The 19,610-nt window shown below is 42.3% G+C and overlaps 1 protein-coding gene across 2 annotated transcripts in view; it reads right to left on the reverse strand.

Annotated features, from left to right (window-relative positions):
• Positions 1-844: 844 nt before the first annotated feature.
• Positions 845-19,610, reverse strand: part of AMPD1 (adenosine monophosphate deaminase 1) — a 139,820-nt gene continuing 121,054 nt past the window's right edge. For both annotated transcript variants that reach the window (XM_069756122.1, XM_069756123.1), the window contains 4 exons: positions 8,213-8,333; positions 7,619-7,792; positions 3,655-3,765; positions 845-1,588 (listed from right to left, as the gene is read on the reverse strand). In XM_069756122.1, coding sequence (XP_069612223.1) covers positions 1,430-1,588; positions 3,655-3,765; positions 7,619-7,792; positions 8,213-8,333 — 565 coding nt within the window. In that variant the 3' untranslated portion in view covers positions 845-1,429. The remainder of the gene's footprint in view (positions 1,589-3,654; positions 3,766-7,618; positions 7,793-8,212; positions 8,334-19,610) is intronic.

Consider the following 19,610-nt stretch of genomic DNA (forward strand, 5'->3'; position numbering starts at 1 on the left):
TATCCAGGGGGCCAGAATTAAGAACAGAAGTACAGCAACTATAGGAACAGCAGTGCAGTAATAGTGGGACTACAGCTGCTGGACAGAAGAAGGCTGAGCAAAGTGGGAGAAAGTGCACCAAGATGTGGCAGATTTTTGCATGGGCTGCCATTCTCAGGACCAGGGCAAAATGGCAGGGAATGCCCCCACAAATGGCAGAAATACTGGACATTGAGGACACTGTGGGACCGTATAGTATGGACCATCCCGAACACAGGCTTACTAACAGGCAAGCGTCAGAGATATCGGTGCCTAATGCTGTAATAGTGTGTGCCCTGGATGACAAGTTGCTGAGTAAACATGTTGAAGTTGAAGCAAAACCGGACTGTGACTCTTTATTCTTGGAATTGTCTGCAGAGGTAACTGTCCCGTGCCAGGAAGACCCTGATGGTGCAGAGGAACAGCAGTGAAATACTCAGAGAGGTACACATGTTTGTATGGAGGAGGAAAGCCAGAGAGTGATAGAGGGTTTGTTATTGGCCATGACTACTGCCCTGGCTACCCCATCCTTCAATTGCTTGCACCAGAAATTTTTAGGGGCATCATAGCATAAGGGGTGAATACATATGCACATTCAAATTTTTAGTTATGTGATCCCATAAATTTAATTTATGCCTGTATTTTTTCTCACTTCACTTCACCAACTTGGACTATTTAGTGCTGATGCATCACCCATAAATCAAATTACAAAAATATTTAAACACAGGTTATAATGTAACAAAATAGGTAAAAAGCCATTGGGGTAAATAACTTTGCAAGCCACTGCAGGTGTCAGTTCATTTAAAGTTAGGAAGCAGAGACACGGTTTCTGAAATATTGTAAATTTATTATTAAAACTCTATGTATCATATCAAAAATGGAGATGTGCTCAGCTATCACCATTAGTTTCATAGATTGTAATTATAACTCTGGTGTGCATGAGTGCCCACCACTCTACTACAATTTTAAAAAATCACTCTTGGGATTGCTGGGGGTCCTTGCAGCGGGGCTTCAAGAGATCAACCAGTTAAGATAAAAATAACACTTTAACAAGCAAAACAGATCAGAGTTTCCTTACTCTAATTTTAAGATCAAGGATTTATCAGGATTTCAACGTTAGGCCAGGGTCACACTAGCATATTTTACGGTCTGTATATTGACTGCATTGCCTGGCTTGAAGACTCGGTCTCTTCATATTAACTTACAGCTTCATACGTGCCCGTGGTCAGAGGGGGCATAATGGATCGTAAAAAATACTATTGTGAACCTGGCCTTAGGTTGTGACGCTGAACATATAAATTCTGTATTGGCCTTGAAAATGGCCCATACAGGAATTTTCAAGTTTGCTTGAAGTTTCCTTAGCCATGACCACTGAGATTATCAAATGTCTGTAGACCACCCGTAATGGTCCTTATTCTGCCGTTTTCAAAGCTTGAAGGATCAGATTGAGCTCATAGCACCAGGTCTCATATCTGTAAGCCATTCTTATCTGAGCTACATTAGTCTTGCGGATATCATTGCCTTGAGGCCCTTCCTTATGGTAGTCTTCCCCAAGAAAATGTGCCTTCTCCTACACAAACAAACAATTTGGATTGTTAATATCACAAAAGTATCATGTGCATTTCTGTCTCCTGCTTACGTTAACAAATGAAAATATAGCAGTCATGTAGTTTTAATAACTCTTAATAATTACCTCGATATGGCCTTTAATGACCAACTCATTACTATTGTATTACCACATAAGTCCATATAATTGTGTCAAAAAAATCCAACCCTATTTACAGTTTTCTTTTGTGCTGCTTAATCCATAAAAGAGAGACAAGTCGGCAGTAATTTTATTATTACCAGTAATGTTCTAGTCATTATTGTTCTAATTATTCCAGCATTCTTCCCGGGGGTATTATTATGGGAATACGCACTATTCACACTCGTTTGTAGATTTTTCTCTATACTTTTCATACAGATATGTGAGAAGATGGCTAGAACCAGAGGAAGGATTCCAATCAATGTACCTCTCTGACTAAAGCCTCATTCAGACGTCCATGAAACAAAATATGAGTACGTGATGTATGAACTGGTGGCGGCCCGTGAGTTACCCGACCCAAACTCAGCAGAGTCACATATCCTATGGGGCTGTCAAGTTCAGGATGGGAGACCCGTTGCCATTCCATACGTCACGGCCCGTGCTTGTATTGTGTTTCGTGGACTTCTAAGTGAGGCTTAAGTTGGGGATTGCCATGCCTTCAAGCTTTTCTGTCAGGCAGAGACACATATAAGCCCCCCCAAATACCAACTGAGGAAGCCCAGGCGAAACGTGTGTCGGACTCTTGGTTTGAGGTGTCACACAGGGAGCAATGGGTATGTTTTCAATGTGTATATATACCTTTGTCATATAGTGACTATTTGTGCTTACATTTATTTTCACAGTGCACTTTCTATACCAAGCTTGATGTAAGCTTTACAAATCTAATGTAACCAGTGCATGTGCTACTGGCAATTTTTACTGTTACTACCCTCTCTTATTCTGTTATACTTCCTTGTGCATTCAGCTCGCCCATTTATCACCTGAGTCTTTATGGCCAATGTTAACTTTCTCCATATTTGTTTAAAGCAGCGTTTGATGTATCTTCAATTAATGTTGCTGTCTATTTCATGGTGGACTTTTGACTCCATATTTTTTATAGGACTTATATATAGTTTTAGGAACGGTCCTCTCTCACTGAGTTAGGCCCCATAGTGGCTCAAGTCCTTTATACTATTTCCTTGTGATATTGTATCAGTTCGGGTGATATTGATTGTATTCTTGTAAAGCATATATATGCTCATACATTCTCGTAAGAGACCTTCTTCTATGACATCTGACAATAAATGTTTACTATGGATCATATCCTTTATGACTGCCTATAGAAATTATTCTTACCTTCTATTCTCACAGGTGAAGACATTTCTAGTGTGTTGATAATAATTGTCAGTAACAGTGTTTTGATTTTAAGTGGTATTATAGAATTAGAAAAACGTGGTTGTTTTGTTACAAAAAATAGTGTCCCACTTGTCAACACTTTTTGTGTGGTGTTACAAGTCATCTCTAGTCACTTCAAGAAGACTGGACCATCCCAAAATTCCATATGCCAACAATTAACAAGATTATATTAGGTGTTTCCGAGTCTGCTCTATTGCTTGCGTCTAAAGGAGTATTAGCAATGGCAAGTGGAAGGAATAGGCTATCAATTAATAACAGCTCCTGAGACATACGGATCCTTTTGAGTCCCGACTCCCCACCATAATTTTTCTCCTACACAAGGGTGTTCCTGGCCACTCACTGCAGCAAGTGAATGGAGTTGACTGCAGTGCAATGAAACACCGCAGTAGAGGCAAAAACTGTGCAGGGGATGCAGTGCTGAAGCAGCACTGTGGTCCCTTCATCCACGCGAGGTCGCAGAGGTCGGACCCTGGAACTCAACACTTATCTCTCAGTCTATCCACATTCTACAACTGCTTTAATATATTTTCCCATTGCTATTCTGTTTGGAAGTGACAGTGGATAATGGCATATTTATTGGGTTGTTAGGGAATATGGCGGACAGCACACAAGTAGTATAATAAGTAAATATTCCCTGTTGAAGGAAAGTTACATACCTCATGAGACAATCCACACTGCAAAACGCTGCTCCTTGAAATCTCGCACATGTCACAGGTGCTGAGCTTGAAAACCTGTGCCGCAATGGCATATTCTTCCATGAGAGGCTCCTGAAATCGACAAGATCAGTACATAGGGGAGACACTGGAATAAATGTGCACACTTAGAGACCATAGTATACACTTAGAGAGAACAGAGCACACTTAGAGAGCACAGTGCACACTTAGAGAGCACAGTGCACACTTAGAGAGCACAGTGCACACTTAGAGAAGCACAGAGCACACTTAGATGCACACTTATAGAAGCACAATGCACACTCAGAGACGCGCAATGCATACTTAGAGAAGCACAGTGCACACTTAGAGAAGCACAGTGCACACTTAGAGAGCACAGTACACACTTAGAGAAGCACAGTGCACACTTAGAGAGCACAGTGCAGACTGAGAAATGCACAGTGCACACTTAGAGAAGCACAATGCACACTTAGAGAGCACAGCACACACTTAGAGAAGCACAGTGCACACTTAGAGAGCACAGTGCACACAAAGAAAACCACAGTGCACACTTAGGCCGAGTTCACATTTGCGCTCAGGGTCTTTGCAGAGGGCTGCCTACGTCCTATGTTAAGCCCCGCCTACTTCTGCATACTTCTGCATATGTCTTGCGTACTTATCTTTAACATTGGGTACGCAGGACATGCGGATGTATGCAGATGCGTCATTTTGACTCACCTGATGTCTGCATAAAATGCAACTTGTTGCGTTCCCGTGCGGTAGGCGGGCGCGTCAAAGCAACGCATCCGCATACGTCTGCATACATCTGCATGTCCTGCGTACCCAATGTTAAAGATAGGTATGCACGACGCATACATAAGTAGGCGGGGCTTAACGGAGGACATATGCAGCCCTCCGCAAAGCCCCCGAACACTAATGTGAATCTTGCCTTAGAGAAGTACAGGACCCACTAAGAGAAGCACAGTGCACACTTAGAGAAGCACAGCGCACACTTAGAGAAGCACAGCGCACATTTAGAGAAGCACAGTGCACACTCAGAGAAGCACAGCGCACACTTAGAGAAGCACAGTGCACGCTTAGAGAAGCACAGTGCACACTCAGAGAAGCACAGGGCACACTTAGAGAAGCAAAGCGCACACTTAGAGAAACACAGCGCACACTTAGAAAAGCACAGCGCACACTTAGAGAAGCACAGAGCACACTTAGAGAAGCACAGCGCACACTTAGAGAAACAGGGCACACTTAGAGAAACACAGGGCACACTTAGAGAAGCACAGTGCACTTAGAGAAGCACAGTGCACACTTAGAGAAACACAGAGCACACTTAGAGAAGCATATTGCACACTTAGAGGAGCACAGCGCACACTCAGAGAAGCACAGGGCACACTTAGAGAAGCACAGCACACACTTAGAGAAGCACAGCGCACACCACACTCAGAGAAGCACAGCGCACACTTAGAGAAGCACAGGGCACACTTAGAGAAGCACAGTGCACACTTAGAGAAGCACAGAGCACACTTAGAGAAGCACAGTGCACACTTAGAGAAGCACAGCGCACACTTAGAGAAGCACAGCGCACACTTAGAGAAGCACAGCGCACACTTAGAGAAGCACAGCGCACACTTAGAGAAGCACAGTGCACACTTAGAGAAGCATAGTGCACACTAAGAGAAGCACAGGGCACACTTAGAAAAGCACAGCACTCACTTAGCGAAGCACATCGCACACTTAGAGAAGCACAGGACACACTTAGAGAAGCACAGGACAAACTTAGAGAAGCACAGGGCACACTTAGAGAAGCACAGTGCACACTTAGAGAAGCACAGAGCACACTTAGAGAAGCACAGCGCACACTTAGAGAAGCACAGAGCACACTTAGAGAAGCACAGAGCACACTAAGAGAAGCACAGGGCACACTTAGAGAAGCACAGAGCACACTTAGAGAAGCACAGAGCACACTTAGAGAAACACAGCGCACACTTAGAAAAGCACAGCGCACACTTAGAGAAGCACAGAGCACACTTAGAGAAGCACAGCGCACACTTAGAGAAACAGGGCACCCTTAGAGAAACACAGAGCACACTTAGAGAAGCACAGTGCACTTAGAGAAGCACAGAGCACACTTAGAGAAGCATATTGAACACTTAGAGAAGCACAGCACACACTTAGAGAAGCACAGCGCACACCGCACTCAGAGAAACACAGCGCACACTTAGAGAAGCACAGGGCACACTTAGAGAAGCACAGTGCACACGTAGAGAAGCACAGAGCACACTTAGAGAAGCACAGTGCACACTTAGAGAAGCACAGTGCACACTTAGAGAAGCATAGTGCACACTAAGAGAAGCACAGCGCACACTCAGAGAAGCACAGGGCACACTTAGAAAAGCACAGCACTCACTTAGCGAAGCACAGCGCACACAGAGAAGCACAGCGCACACTTAGAGAAGCACAGGACACACTTAGAAAAGCACAGCGCACACTTAGAGAAACACAGTGCACACTTAGAGAAGCACAGCGCACACTTAGAGAAGCACAGCGCACACTTAGAGAAGCATAGTGCACACTAAGAGAAGCACAGCGCACACTCAGAGAAGCACAGGGCACACTTAGAGAAGCACAACACTCACTTAGCGAAGCACAGCGCATACAGAGAAGCACAGCGCACACTTAGAGAAGCACAGGACACACTTAGAGAAACACACTGCACACTTAGAGAAGCACACTGCACACTTAGAGAAGCACAGTGCACACTTAGAGAAGCACAGGACACACTTAGAGAAGCACAGAGCACACTTAGAGAAGCACAGAGCACACTTAGAGAAGCACAGCGCACACTTAGAGAAGCATAGTGCACACTAAGAGAAGCACAGCGCACACTCAGAAGCACAGAGCACACTTAGAGAAGCACAGAGCACACTTAGAGAAGCACAGAGCACACTTAGAGAAGCACAGCGCACACTTAGAGAAGCATAGTGCACACTAAGAGAAGCACAGCGCACACTCAGAGAAGCACAGAGCACACTTAGAGAAGCACAGAGCACACTTAGAGAAGCACAGAGCACACTTAGAGAAACACAGAGCACACTTAGAGAAGCACAGCGCACACTTAGAGAAGCACAGCGCACACTTAGAGAAGCACAGTGCTTAACGACAAATTTGCTTCTTCCTCCTTGTGCATTGATCATTCCCTCTAAATTCATGGGTAAAATCTGTATTCAGAGAAGACAGATTTTCCTATTACTGAAATAGGAGAGTTGACAGTTGGTGCTTTTAAAATTCCAAGGAGGGGGAGGGGCAAGAGGCCAACAGACATTCTGCTGCAATTTCTCCATAGAGCTTTATGATCTCAATTGTCATCTCCGATCTCAGTAATGGGAAAACCTGTCTTCACTGAAAAAAAATTCACTGAAAGAAGAAAAGAAAGTTAACAATATCACTGAGAGAGAAAAAACAGCCACATTCTTGCAATATCATGTCCTGACACAAATGCAGAAACAGGATGCAGTGGTTTCCCAAGATAAAAGCAGGGGCAACACAAGTGCAAAATACTGAAAACAAGCCACTTACTAAGCCACCAAACATCCGTGGGGCAGCTGCCTAGTATTTCAGTAGCACACGTCTGCATAGGGTGTCATTCACACCATTACGTAACGCTGTATCCTGCTTGTGCATTTGTGTCAGGACATAATATTGTAAGTATGGTTGTTTTTTCTCTCTCAGTGATACTGTCTCCACTGAAGACAGATTTTTGTCAGTGAATTGAGAATTTTGAGACTGATCAATCCAGGTGGAGAACAAATCAGATTTCACTAATAAGATGTATTATATAAAATTTATTATCGTCACGTGTACTATTGATTTTCTTTTTAAGCCAATTATTTATTTCCTTTCAGTTTTCTTAAAGTCAATAGTATTAAAAAAATGATAATATTTAGCATGTTGTTACCTTGGTGTAATGGAACTGCATGGGGTCATCTGTAGACAAGGATATTACCAGACCTTTTTCATGGAAATCCAGCAATGGGTTCTTGGCATATTCCAGAAACAGGCTGTTGTTACTCAGTGGTGACATAGCAATAGGGATTTTTGCCAAAAAATACATGTATTGCAGCACAGGACTCTGTAAAACAAAGGTTTAATAAATCCTACAAAAAAAAGCAACCAAAGAGTAATTGCTAGCATAACTCCATGTGGGACAGATGGAGACAGCAAGGTGCAGTGGTGGGCAATCTTCATCAGTCCAACAAACATTGAATAGAGCACTTGAGCGAATGTCTGACCACAAGTCAATTTAAGGAGGTCACATAGGAGCCCTGTTCTGAGGATTAGATGGGGGTCTCAGTGGTTGGACCACTATCATTCTAGCAGTTATATCACCTATTCCATAGACAGGTGATTGTTATTAATGGAATACCCTTTTATGTATTACAGTAACTAGACACCTTCCCCCCTCACTTGTGGTAGCAGGACCAAAAATTCATCTTCGTGTACATACGGCACATTCTCTTCTAGAAACACCTATGTGATAAGTAAAATGTACCTTTTTCAAGTTCAAGCCATGAGAAATATTGTCAGCTGTCATGAATGCTGCCAGTAAATGAGTGATAGCGCCAGCCTCGCCACAGTGAGGGCGGAACAGGAAAGTGTTCAACCCCCTCTCCCTGGAATAGAACAAAAATATTATACACTTATTACTATAAGTCCATCAAAATATGAACCTATGTTTCTAATATTTATAACACTTCTATTCATACCAAAAAGCATTCAGAAAGAAGAGAAGCTTCCTTGTGAAACACTTTTTATGCACTAAGTGGATTTTTAATGCAACTACACTGTGTGCACAATTATTTGGTAAGTTAGTATTTTGACCATATTACCATTTTTATGCAGATTTTCCAAATCCAGAAGTACAAGCTGTTTGGTTTTCAGAGCTACGGCCAAGGTAAGGAGGGCTGAAACCCGACCACCACTGGACAAGACAAATGAGCTGAAACCTCAAGACTGGGCCAAGAAGTATCTGCACACAAGTTTTTCACATGTTTTATGGTCTGTTCCGATGAGAGTGACTCTTGATGGGCCAGATAGATGGGCCCATGTCTTGCTCTGACTGCAGACTTATGAATCACCCCAGTGCATGCATTGGGCACTGTGAGGATTCGCCAATTTCTGAGCTGGGACCAGTGACTATGTTTGCATTATGCATACTCCTGGCTAGAGTCCAACTAGTGGGGGCTGTCTCGCTCCATACACTTGTGCACTTGACAGTCGCTCAATCGCTCAATACAAGTGTATGGAGCAAAGCCATGCCCACTAGTTGGCTTCTGGCCAGGACTATGCATAACACATACCTGCCGGTCCCGGCTCAGAAACTGGTGAATCCTCGCAGCGCACAGTGCGTGCTCTGGGGGGATTTGTAGGTATGCAGAGTGATTGCAGACTTACCATTTTGGAGCGGACAACCCTTTTAATAATTCCGCATGCAGTGTATATGTTAGGGTAATCCTTTTTATCTGTTAGCTAAAACCATGATTTTCACAGATTATTTATCTTCTATCCAGGGTCTAGTCAAAAGGCATCTGGCATATAAATGATATTCTCTACCTAAAGTAACTTTTTGATCATCAGGAGCTTGTACAACTTTCGTTCCCCTGTTAGTATGGTTTTATGATAATCCCTGAGATTACAAGTCAATTGTTGTAGAAATAATGTCCTATTACTTACACATATCTAGTCTGTATTTTATACACAACCTAGGAATTATTAGTAGTTTACAGGAGAATGAATCCTCCTAATCATCTCCTTTATAACTCTATTGCACACAGTGAGACTTGTAATATTGACAACTACTTGAAGACAATGGTAGAGGTAATAGGGATGTCAAGCCAAATCCAGCTAAGTCTGCTATTATTGCTAAATAGTCATTTTCCCATAGGGTGGATAAGGAATGTGTTGAAGCATTTGGCAATCAATGAATCACGTGCCTACTTTAAAGGGATTTTGGACTGGAGTTGAAAAGGGTAGAACAAAAACTAAAATGGCATCTAATGTGGGTCAGAAGATGGGAGAGTCTGGATAAAACGGCTGCTAATTACCTTTGTTAGCCTTATGTATATTATACAATTAGTGTAGAGAGTTGGCTTCCTTCTAAAATCAATTTAGATATAGCCAAAAATATAATTGTTGTTTTAGAGCATATTATGCAGACAAATACAGAAGTAGAATGAATGATGTCTTTCCAAGATTTCTTTTTTCTTTCTATCCTTAATGTTATACATTAGGTCCTAGTCACACTGCACTTAAAGAGGTTGTCCCATCTTGTTAAATCAGTAAAATTACAAAGGGTTTTAAAAACCAAGCAACCTTTCAATTTGCCTCTTATTAAAAATCTCCATTCTCAAGAGCAGAAGTATTTTTACTTTCATACGGTAATTTACAGCTCATTGCCTAGGCTATTCGCCAACACTATAGTATATCAGAGGTGGTCAGTTTTTATACAAGGAGCTCAGGTCTTACAAGCTCTTTGCTATAAAGCCTGCAAGTGATGCTTTGAAGCTGGCCTGATCACTGGATCCCATCAGCTTAAGTCCACCTGCACCTTCGATGCGACCTCCGCTTATAGCATGGGAGAGCACAAAGTTGGGCCAGTGGCCCAACTATCCTGCTGGTCCTGTGAATTTTCAGGAGCTCACCACCCAATAGCAAGCAGGATGCCAGGAGGTAGAGCGCTCCAGAAGACAGGAGACAAGTCATATGAACATGATGATGTATAAGCCAGGAGCTTTCCCAGTGTATGCGTCAAAGGGCACTGCTTACGCAGTGGAAAAGGGGTCTTAGTATTACAAAGAATTGAGTTTAAACAACATAAAGAGTAGAAATGTTTCCTATTACAGAAACTGTCTCAGGCTCTGTAGATGTAGCCATTCCATGCGCTTCCAGGAAGTCCAATCACAGGCACCTCCAACACACAGGCCATCAGTCCATAATCTTACCAGGTGCTTGCAGACTCCAGTCCATCCCAGGACAATCCAACACACTGACCATTTCAGGACTCGCACTCTTATCAGGTGCTTGCAGGACTTCTCCAATGCCAGGAGACCCCAACACTGACCGTCCACTAGGTCCACGGTCTCAGGTGCCTCCAGGAAGACTCCACTCACAGGAGCTTCCAACACCGACCGTCCAGGACCTTGCACATGGACCAAACAGATCCATACACACTGACCATGTGACCCACACCCTGGTCACATTATCTAGGTGTAACCACTCCCCTGGGAGTGTGGGTGTGTGTGGCTAGTTTGACCCTCCCATCTCTTATAACTAGCCCTGCAAGTCTCCCATTAGCTTTACACAATTATTTGTGGGACTACAGGTCCCAGCACACCAACTTAACTTCAGACTGACAGCGCAGAGTGTCTTCCTCTGCAACACACACACCAGCCATTTACACTCCTGCCGGACTTTGTCTCATCACATTTATGCCTCCAAGCGCATCTTGAAGCGCACACACAGTGCCCCCTGGCTGTAACGTGGGTCACCGCACCACACATACCATAAGTTATCAATATGGATAATATTTTTTTACATCTCCAAAGAATGTGCTGGCATCTTATAAATAAGGGCAGAAACCTCTATGTCCCGTCTTAATTCAGTTCTATGGCACTTCAAGCCTCTATTAACCAACAAAAAGCGGACTTATATCTCATTAGCCGCAAGAAGAGAACCATATATAATAACACATTTCTTTATTTTGAAAATTAAAATCCACAAGACAGAAAAAACATCACAAAAACAGAGTGTGCAGAAGGACACGATACATCGCATTCCATATAAACATATAGCAGCATCGAAGAATAATGTAACCTTTAATGATATGCATGTTGCATAAATGGATGACCTATAATGGGACCTAAAAATATTTAATATTCAATACTAGATTATATGTGGTGGTTGTACTGATATAGTTATTTAACCTTTATTTTTAATTAAAACGGTACATTATACCATTCCACCCAAAGTGAATGTATATTCTTCGATGCTGCTATATGTTTATATGGAATGCGATGTATCGTGTCCTTCTGCACACTCTGTTTTTGTGATGTTTTTTTTGTCTTGTGGATTTTAATTTTCAAAATAAAGAAATGTGTTTTTATATATGGTTCTCTTCTTGCGGCTAATGAGATATAAGTCCGCTTTTTGTTGGTTAATAGATCTTATAAATAAGGTATCATTAATGTGCCATAATCCATCATGGGTAATCCATCAAGGAGGATTCATAGAAGTTTGTACTTGTCCCTGTTCTGCTGCCAGGATTCATTGTAAGCAGGCAAGGAACTAAGACTTGAAGAGAAGTTCCACCCTAAACTTATTTATACACGGATGCAGATCATGCAGTGTAAATTTAGCATTGGGGTGGAAATTGATTTCAGTGCACGCTGTAAGTATGTACATTTGTATGCTACAGAATATACTCCAAATACACAATAAACCAGAAAATCACACAAATCCTTTCAGACTTACAAGTACTAGCCACAGAGTATAAACAAACAGTATATTAGAGATAATAACCAAAAAAGAAAAAATAAATATAGCTTTTAATTATACGGTATAAATTACCATATATTCACAAAACACTCAATAGGGTCACTACAAATATCAGTCTTAGGGCTCATACCAGTGCAGAAAAGTTTCATACGATTTTCTAGTACAATGCGATTTTTAGCACCTAGCATCCGAATAACATCCGATTTACATGCAAATGCGATCCGATTGCAATGCCATTTTAACATGAGCTTTTACATATAGTAATTGTCTGTCATTTGCACATAGTTTTCAAAGGAAATATTCTTCTCTCTCTCATATCTAGTCTTGTGAACCCTCAATGGATAAATGGATACGGCAGAATAGGTGGTTATAATGCCGTAACGTTAAACCGTGAATACAACAGTCATAAAGAATTATAGTAACTGGCTAAATCTATTTACCAAAAGATGTATAGCAATAGAATATACTAAAGCAAAATGTAGAATGAGAGTTCACATAAAAATTGTCTCCTTACACAATATAGATATAAGCAGAGCAAAATTGATCCATGAGGACCAATAGCTAACTATAGATACAGCAGGCAAAACATAAATAAGTGTACTTATCTTATAAGGTATAAAACAAGCCCACCGCAATGAGTTTCCCCCAGGAAATGGAAGCCAGGGTTCATCAGAGGACTTAGTGTGCTTGCAGATTAGATGTCTCTACAGTGAGGAACAAATCTCTAGGATAATAGGATAATGTGTATCTCTTAAGGTACCGTCACACTAAGCGACGCTGCAGCGATACCGACAATGATGTCGATCGCTGCAGCGTCGCTGTTTGGTCGCTGGAGACCTGTCACACAGACAGCTCTCCAGCGACCAACAATCCCGAAGTCCCTGGGTAACCAGGGTAAACATCGGGTTACTAAGCGCAGGGCCGCGCTTAGTAACCCGATGTTTACCCTGGTTACCGTTGTAAATGTAAAAAAACAAACACTACATACTTACATTCCCGGTGTCTGGTCAGGTCCCTCGCCTTCAGCTTCCAGCACTGACTGAGCGCTGGCCGTAAAGTACAGCGGTGACGTCACCGCTGTGCTCTGCTTTACGGCTGGCCAGCGCTCACCAGTCAGTGCGGGAAGCTGACGGCGGGGGACCTGACCAGACACCGGAATGTAAGTATGTAGTGTTTGTTTTTTTTACATTTACAACGGTAACCAGGGTAAACATCGGGTTACTAAGCGCGGCCCTGCGCTTAGTAACCCGATATTTACCCTGGTTACCAGTGAAGACATCGCTGAATCGGCGTCACACACGCCGATTCAGCGATGTCAGCGGGAGATCCAGCGACAAAATAAAGTGCTGGACTTTCCCCAGCGACCAACGATCTCCCAGCAGGGGCCTGATCGTTGGTCGCTGTCACACATAACGATTTTGTTAACGATATCGTTGCTACGTCACAAAAAGCAACGATATCGTTAACGATATCGTTATGTGTGACGGTACCTTTACCAGTGAGGAAGCCATTTTTTCAATATTCCAGCCAGGATCAGGCGGAAATGGTCATGAAATTGTAGATGGAAAGCAACAAGCATTCCACTGTGATAACCCAACCATCCTTTTGTCACTGATAGTGAGTTTGTTAGGGGGCGGTACGATGTTTGGAACGCAAATGTGCTCCACTGATGCCGGACACAGCCACGCGTCACCAAAAGTGGCGTCATCATTGGGTGTTCCAGTGTGTGGACACCAACAAAAAGTCATTGGGAATGATGTCATAGCGATGTGATACACCGTGTATAGCAACCACACTCACTTAATAATTGGGGAAAATAGCGAAGAACTCAAATTACAGTATACCCAAGCATCTCACCACACCTATAACATTCATATACATAATAGGCTAAAGTATACAGCCTGTAATAACCCACATAGTAAATGATCAATAAATGTTCATTATGTTCAATCATATTATATCTGATCATATTACAGTCTAAGACTATAAACACTTTAATGTGCAAAAGTAGGAAATATATATGTAGATAAAGAATACGTGTTATTCAAAATTAATTAACAACATGACAATGGAGAGGGGGCCACCTCGGCACTATACATAATATGAATCGATCGCAATTCCACCCGCGGCTGTTATGGGCACATGTCAGCTGTTGAAATCAGCTGACATGTGCTAGAAAGATGTGGGCTCAGCGCCAGAGCCCACATCAAAGGAGGAGACCTGACATGCGCCGTACATGTATGGTGCATGTCATGAAGGGGTTAAACTAAAGAATAGAGTAAGAATACAATAAGAGTGTGGCCACGGAGGCCTATAATCCAGACCATAGTTTCTTATCAGGTTAAATATGGCAAGCAAGACTTAATGAAACAATCTAGATAAAGCTGGTGAAGTCGCCAAGCCTGGTTGACTGTTGTATAACTGATCACCTGGAATGAAAATGACTTCATGTCTCCATGATGTGTTTGGACAATGTGACGAGCTAATGGGGTATCGCTTGTATGGTTAATATCCCCAACACCTATCCTAATTTGCAGTCGTCGTTTTGTCTTTTCTACGTAGTTCATAGGACAGGTGCACGTACATAGGTACACTAACCCTGCATTTCTACAGTTTGCAAAGTCCCTGTTATTGTAGACTCTCCTTGTGACCATGCTTGAGAACGTCTTAGATCAGACCTGGGCAAAGTGCGGCCCGCGGGCCACATTCGTCCCTCTGGTTGTCTCAGTCCGGCCCGTAGACCAAGACAAGGGGCTGAAAACAGTGGCCCACAGTCCGCACCATGCCTGCTCGCTGTCTCCTGTATTTTTCGGACTATAAGAGGCACTTTTTTCCTCCAAAAGTGGGGAAGAAAATGGGGGGTGCATCTCATAGTCCGGATGTAGCAGCTTTGGCTGTCGTGGGTAGGATGGGGAGTGGCATCTATGGAGCAGCGGGTCACAGGAGGTTGCGGCTAACTCCTGTGCCCGCTGCTGAAGAGAAATGAATATTCACTGCATTCCATGTCCATGGGCGTGGAGGGCAATGAATATTCATTTCTCTTTAATAGCGTCTTGGTATGATTGGCCCCCCAACCCTGGTCCTGGTATGCATGTCCCATTAGAAAACATTAAAAAGAAAAAAAAAACATTACATTTACCTTCCTGGCGCTCCCTTGCAGCATCTTGTTCCCATGCCAGCAGCTGCTTTGTGCTTGTAAGAAGCGCATGGCAGGGATGTCATGCGCTGCTGTCATGCAGAGCACAGCTGCCGGAATACTCACTGCTCTGCATGCTGAGACTGTGCTAACAAGCTTAAAACAGCTGCTGGCATCACAGCAATTTGCTACTTTTCTGATGGGTCCATGCATACCAGGATGGGGGTGGGGGCCAATTATAGGGATGGGGCCATGCATACCAGGACCAGGATAGGGGCCAATCATACCAGAATAAGGATGGATCCATGCATACTAAGACGAGATGGGGGCCCTGCATACCAGAATAGGGATGGGGCCATGCTTGCTAGGATAAGGATGAGGGTGATCATTCCTGCCAGGATAGGGATGAGAGGGACCATTCCTACCAGGATAGGGATGAGGGAGCCATGCACACCAGGATAGGGATGAGGGGGCCATGCATACCAGGATAGGAATGAGGGATCCATGCATACTAGGGTAGGGTTGAGTGGGCCATGTGTATCAGGATGGGGATGAGGAGACCATATATACCAGGATAGGGGATATTAAGTACAGAATTGACCACATTTATTGCTTCAATTTTTTTTTCTAATTTCCTGCTCTAAAACCTAGGTGCATCTTATGGTCTGGTGCATCTTCTAGTCCAAAAATACAGTATATCCACACTGACTGCATTGGTGGAGGACGGGCCTTAGGCCACTTCCTCCACCAATCAGTGTGTGAAACAGCTGATGCGATGACATCATTTCAACGCGTCAGCTGTGTACTGCGGAGAGTCAGCGCATCGGAGACACTGAGACAGGAGCAGAAGCAGAGTGCCATGGAATGAGACCGAGGTGAGTATGTGTTTTTTTTAGTTATTTATGTTCCATATTTTTCAACCTATAAGACAACTTTTTGGGGGTCATCTTATACACCGGGTGTTGTCTTATACGGCGTGTGCAAGGAGCGGTCCTGGATGGTTCCCAGGGTCTGGAGGAGAGGAGACTCTCCTTCAGGCCCCAGGATCCATATTCGTGTAAAAAAAGAATAAAAAAAAAAATATGGATATATTTACCGACGGCCCCGGAGTTCTCCTAGTTCTCAGCGTTGCATGCGGCGGCTTCCGTTTCCAGGGATGCATTGCAGGACCTTTGTGACGTAAACTCGCCTGACTTTAACCCCATAGAGCAGAGGTGTCAAACTGCATATCTCGAGGGCTGCAAACAGGTCATGTTTTCAGGATTTCCTTAGTATTGCACAGGTGATGGAATCATTCTGTGCAGGTGATTAAATTATCACCTGTGCAACACAAGGAAATCCTGAAAACATGACCTGTTTGCAGCCCTCGAGGAATGCAGTTTGACACCTCTGCCATAGAGAATCTATGGGATATTGACTAGAGGAAGATGAGAGACACCAGACCAACAAATAATTGATGCAAAAAGACACCGACCAAGTATTGAGTGCATTTACTGAACATACATTTCAGTAGGCTAACATTTTGGATTTTAAAATAATTTTTGAAGCTGGTGTTATAAAGTATTCTAATTTACTGAGATTATGACTTTTGGGTATTCATTGGCTGTAAGCCATAATCATCAACATTAACAGGAATAAACACTTGAAATAGATCACTCTGTTTGTAATGACTGTATATAATATATGGATTTTACTTTTTGTATTGAAAAACTGAAATAAATTAACTTTTTGATGATATTCTAATTTTGTGAGAAGCACCTGTATATATAACTATCATATTAATATATACTATATATATCAATATAGATCAATATGGTGATTAAAACCATTGGCCTTTAGGTGGATAGTTGTTTGCACTTATCCAGGAAAACCTTTGAATGCCGAGGATTCTTTTTCCTTTCAGTTGTTATTCTTTAAAAATTCTGCACACAAACAAGGTCTGTTAATAAAAAGCGACACCAGCTGGGAAATCGTGGGATTGCTAGCATTTGGTGCCAGAGGCAATGCAATTACATGTTTAAGATGGCACTGTTATTAACCCTTTCTCATCTTTTCTGCATAAATGAACCAACCAGTGACCCTGGTTCCAGATGCTTAATTATTAAAAAGTAAAAAGTTCTAAGGAGAACTGAGTTATCTAGATATGTAAAGTTAAAACACCGTTATTCTTTTTTTGAAGGCCATAGGGTAAAGGAAATATAATTTTATCATACAGTTAAAAAGCATTACAGTACTTGGTAATGGCTGAAATTGTGGAGAAATTTTACAAAAGCCTAACATCTACCTTGTAAAAGACAACGTACAGAATTACTAGTTTTGATGTGAAATCTTGATCCAGCGATCTGTCTGATTGTCAGCAGTGGAAAGACGCATTTTTTCACCCTTAATGGCAAATTGTGTCTGATTTTTGCCCATTCCTCAATGCAAAACTGCTCCAGCTCTTTCAAGTTAGATGGTTTCCTCTGGTGAACACCAATCTTCAAGTCTGACCACAGAGTCTCAATTGGATTAAGGTCTGGGCTTTTGACTAGGCCACTCCAAAACATGTACACATTTTCCCTTAACCCCTTAAGCCCCGAGGGTGGTTTGCACGTTAATGACCGGGCCAATTTTTACAATTCTGACCACTGTCCCTTTATGAGGTTATAACTCTGGAACGCTTCAACGGATCTTGGCGATTCTGACATTGTTTTCTCGTGACATATTGTACTTCATTTTAGTAGTAACATTTATTCGATATAACTTGCGTTTATTTGTGAAAAAAACGGAAATTTGGCGAAAATTTTGAAAATTTCGCAATTTTCCAACTTTAAATTTTTATGCCCTTAAATCACAGAGATATGTCACGCAAAATACTTAATAAGTAACATTTCCCACATGTCTCCTTTACATCAGCACAATTTTGGAACCAAAATTTTTTTTTGTTAGGGAGTTATAAGGGTTCAAAGTTGACCAGCAATTTCTCATTTTTACAACACCATTTTTTTTTAGGGACCACATCTCATTTGATGTCATTTTGAGGGGTCTATATGATAGAAAATACCCAAGTGTGACACCATTCTAAAAACTGCACCCCTCAAGGTGCTCAAAACCACATTCAAGAAGTTTATTAACCCTTCAGGGGTTTCACAGGAATTTTTGGAATGTTTAAATAAAAATGAATATTTAACTTTTTTTCACACAAAATTTATTTCAGCTCCAATTTGTTTTATTTTACCAAGGGTAACAGGATAAAATGGATGCCAAACATTGTTGTACAATCTGTACTGAGTACGCTGATACCCCATATGTGGGGGTAAACCACTGTTTGGGCGCATGGCAGAGCTCGGAAGGGAAGGAGCGCCATTTGACTTTTAAATGCAAAATTGACAGGAATTGAGATGGGACACCATGTTGCGTTTGGAGAGCCACTGATGTGCCTAAACATTGAAACCCCCCACAAGTGACACCATTTTGGAAAGTAGACACCCTAAGGAACTTATCTAGATGTGTGGTGACCACTTTGACCCACCAATTGCTTCACAGAAGTTTATAATGCAGAGCCGTAAAAATAAAAAATCATATTTTTTCACAAAAATGATCTTTTCGCCCCCAATTTTTTATTTTCCCAAGAGTAAGAGAAGAAATTAAACCTCAAAAATTGTTGGCCAATTTGTCCTGAGTACGCTGATACCCCGTATATGGGTGTAAACCATTGTTTGGGCGTATGGCAGAGCTCGGAAGGGAAGGAGCGCCATTTTACTTTTCAATGCAAAATTGACTGGAATTGAGATGGGATGCCATGTTGCGTTTGGAGAGCCCCTGATGTGCCTAAACATTGAAATCCCCACAAGTGACACCATTTTGAAAAGTAGACCCCTTAAGGAACTTATCTAGATGTGTGGTGAGCACTTTGACCCAACAAGTGCTTCACAGAAGTTTATAATGCAGAGCCGTAAAAATAAAAAATCTTATTTTTTCACAAAAATGATCTTTTCGCCCCCAATTTTTTATTTTCCCAAGGGTAAGAGAAGAAATTAGACCACAAAAGTTGTTGTGCAATTTGTCCTGAGTGCGACGATACCCCATATGTGGGGGTAAACCACTTTTTGGGTGCATAGCAGAGCTCGGAAGGGAAGGAGCGCCATTTGACTTTTCAATGCAAAATTGACTGGAATTAAGATGGGACGCCATGTTGGTTTGGAGAGCCCCTGATGTGCCTAAACATTAAAAACCCCCACAAGTGACACCATTTTGGAAACTAGACCCTCTAAGGAACTTA

Source organism: Ranitomeya imitator, chromosome 3 (genome assembly GCF_032444005.1).
Source record: "Ranitomeya imitator isolate aRanImi1 chromosome 3, aRanImi1.pri, whole genome shotgun sequence".
Lineage (NCBI taxonomy): Eukaryota > Metazoa > Chordata > Amphibia > Anura > Dendrobatidae > Ranitomeya > Ranitomeya imitator.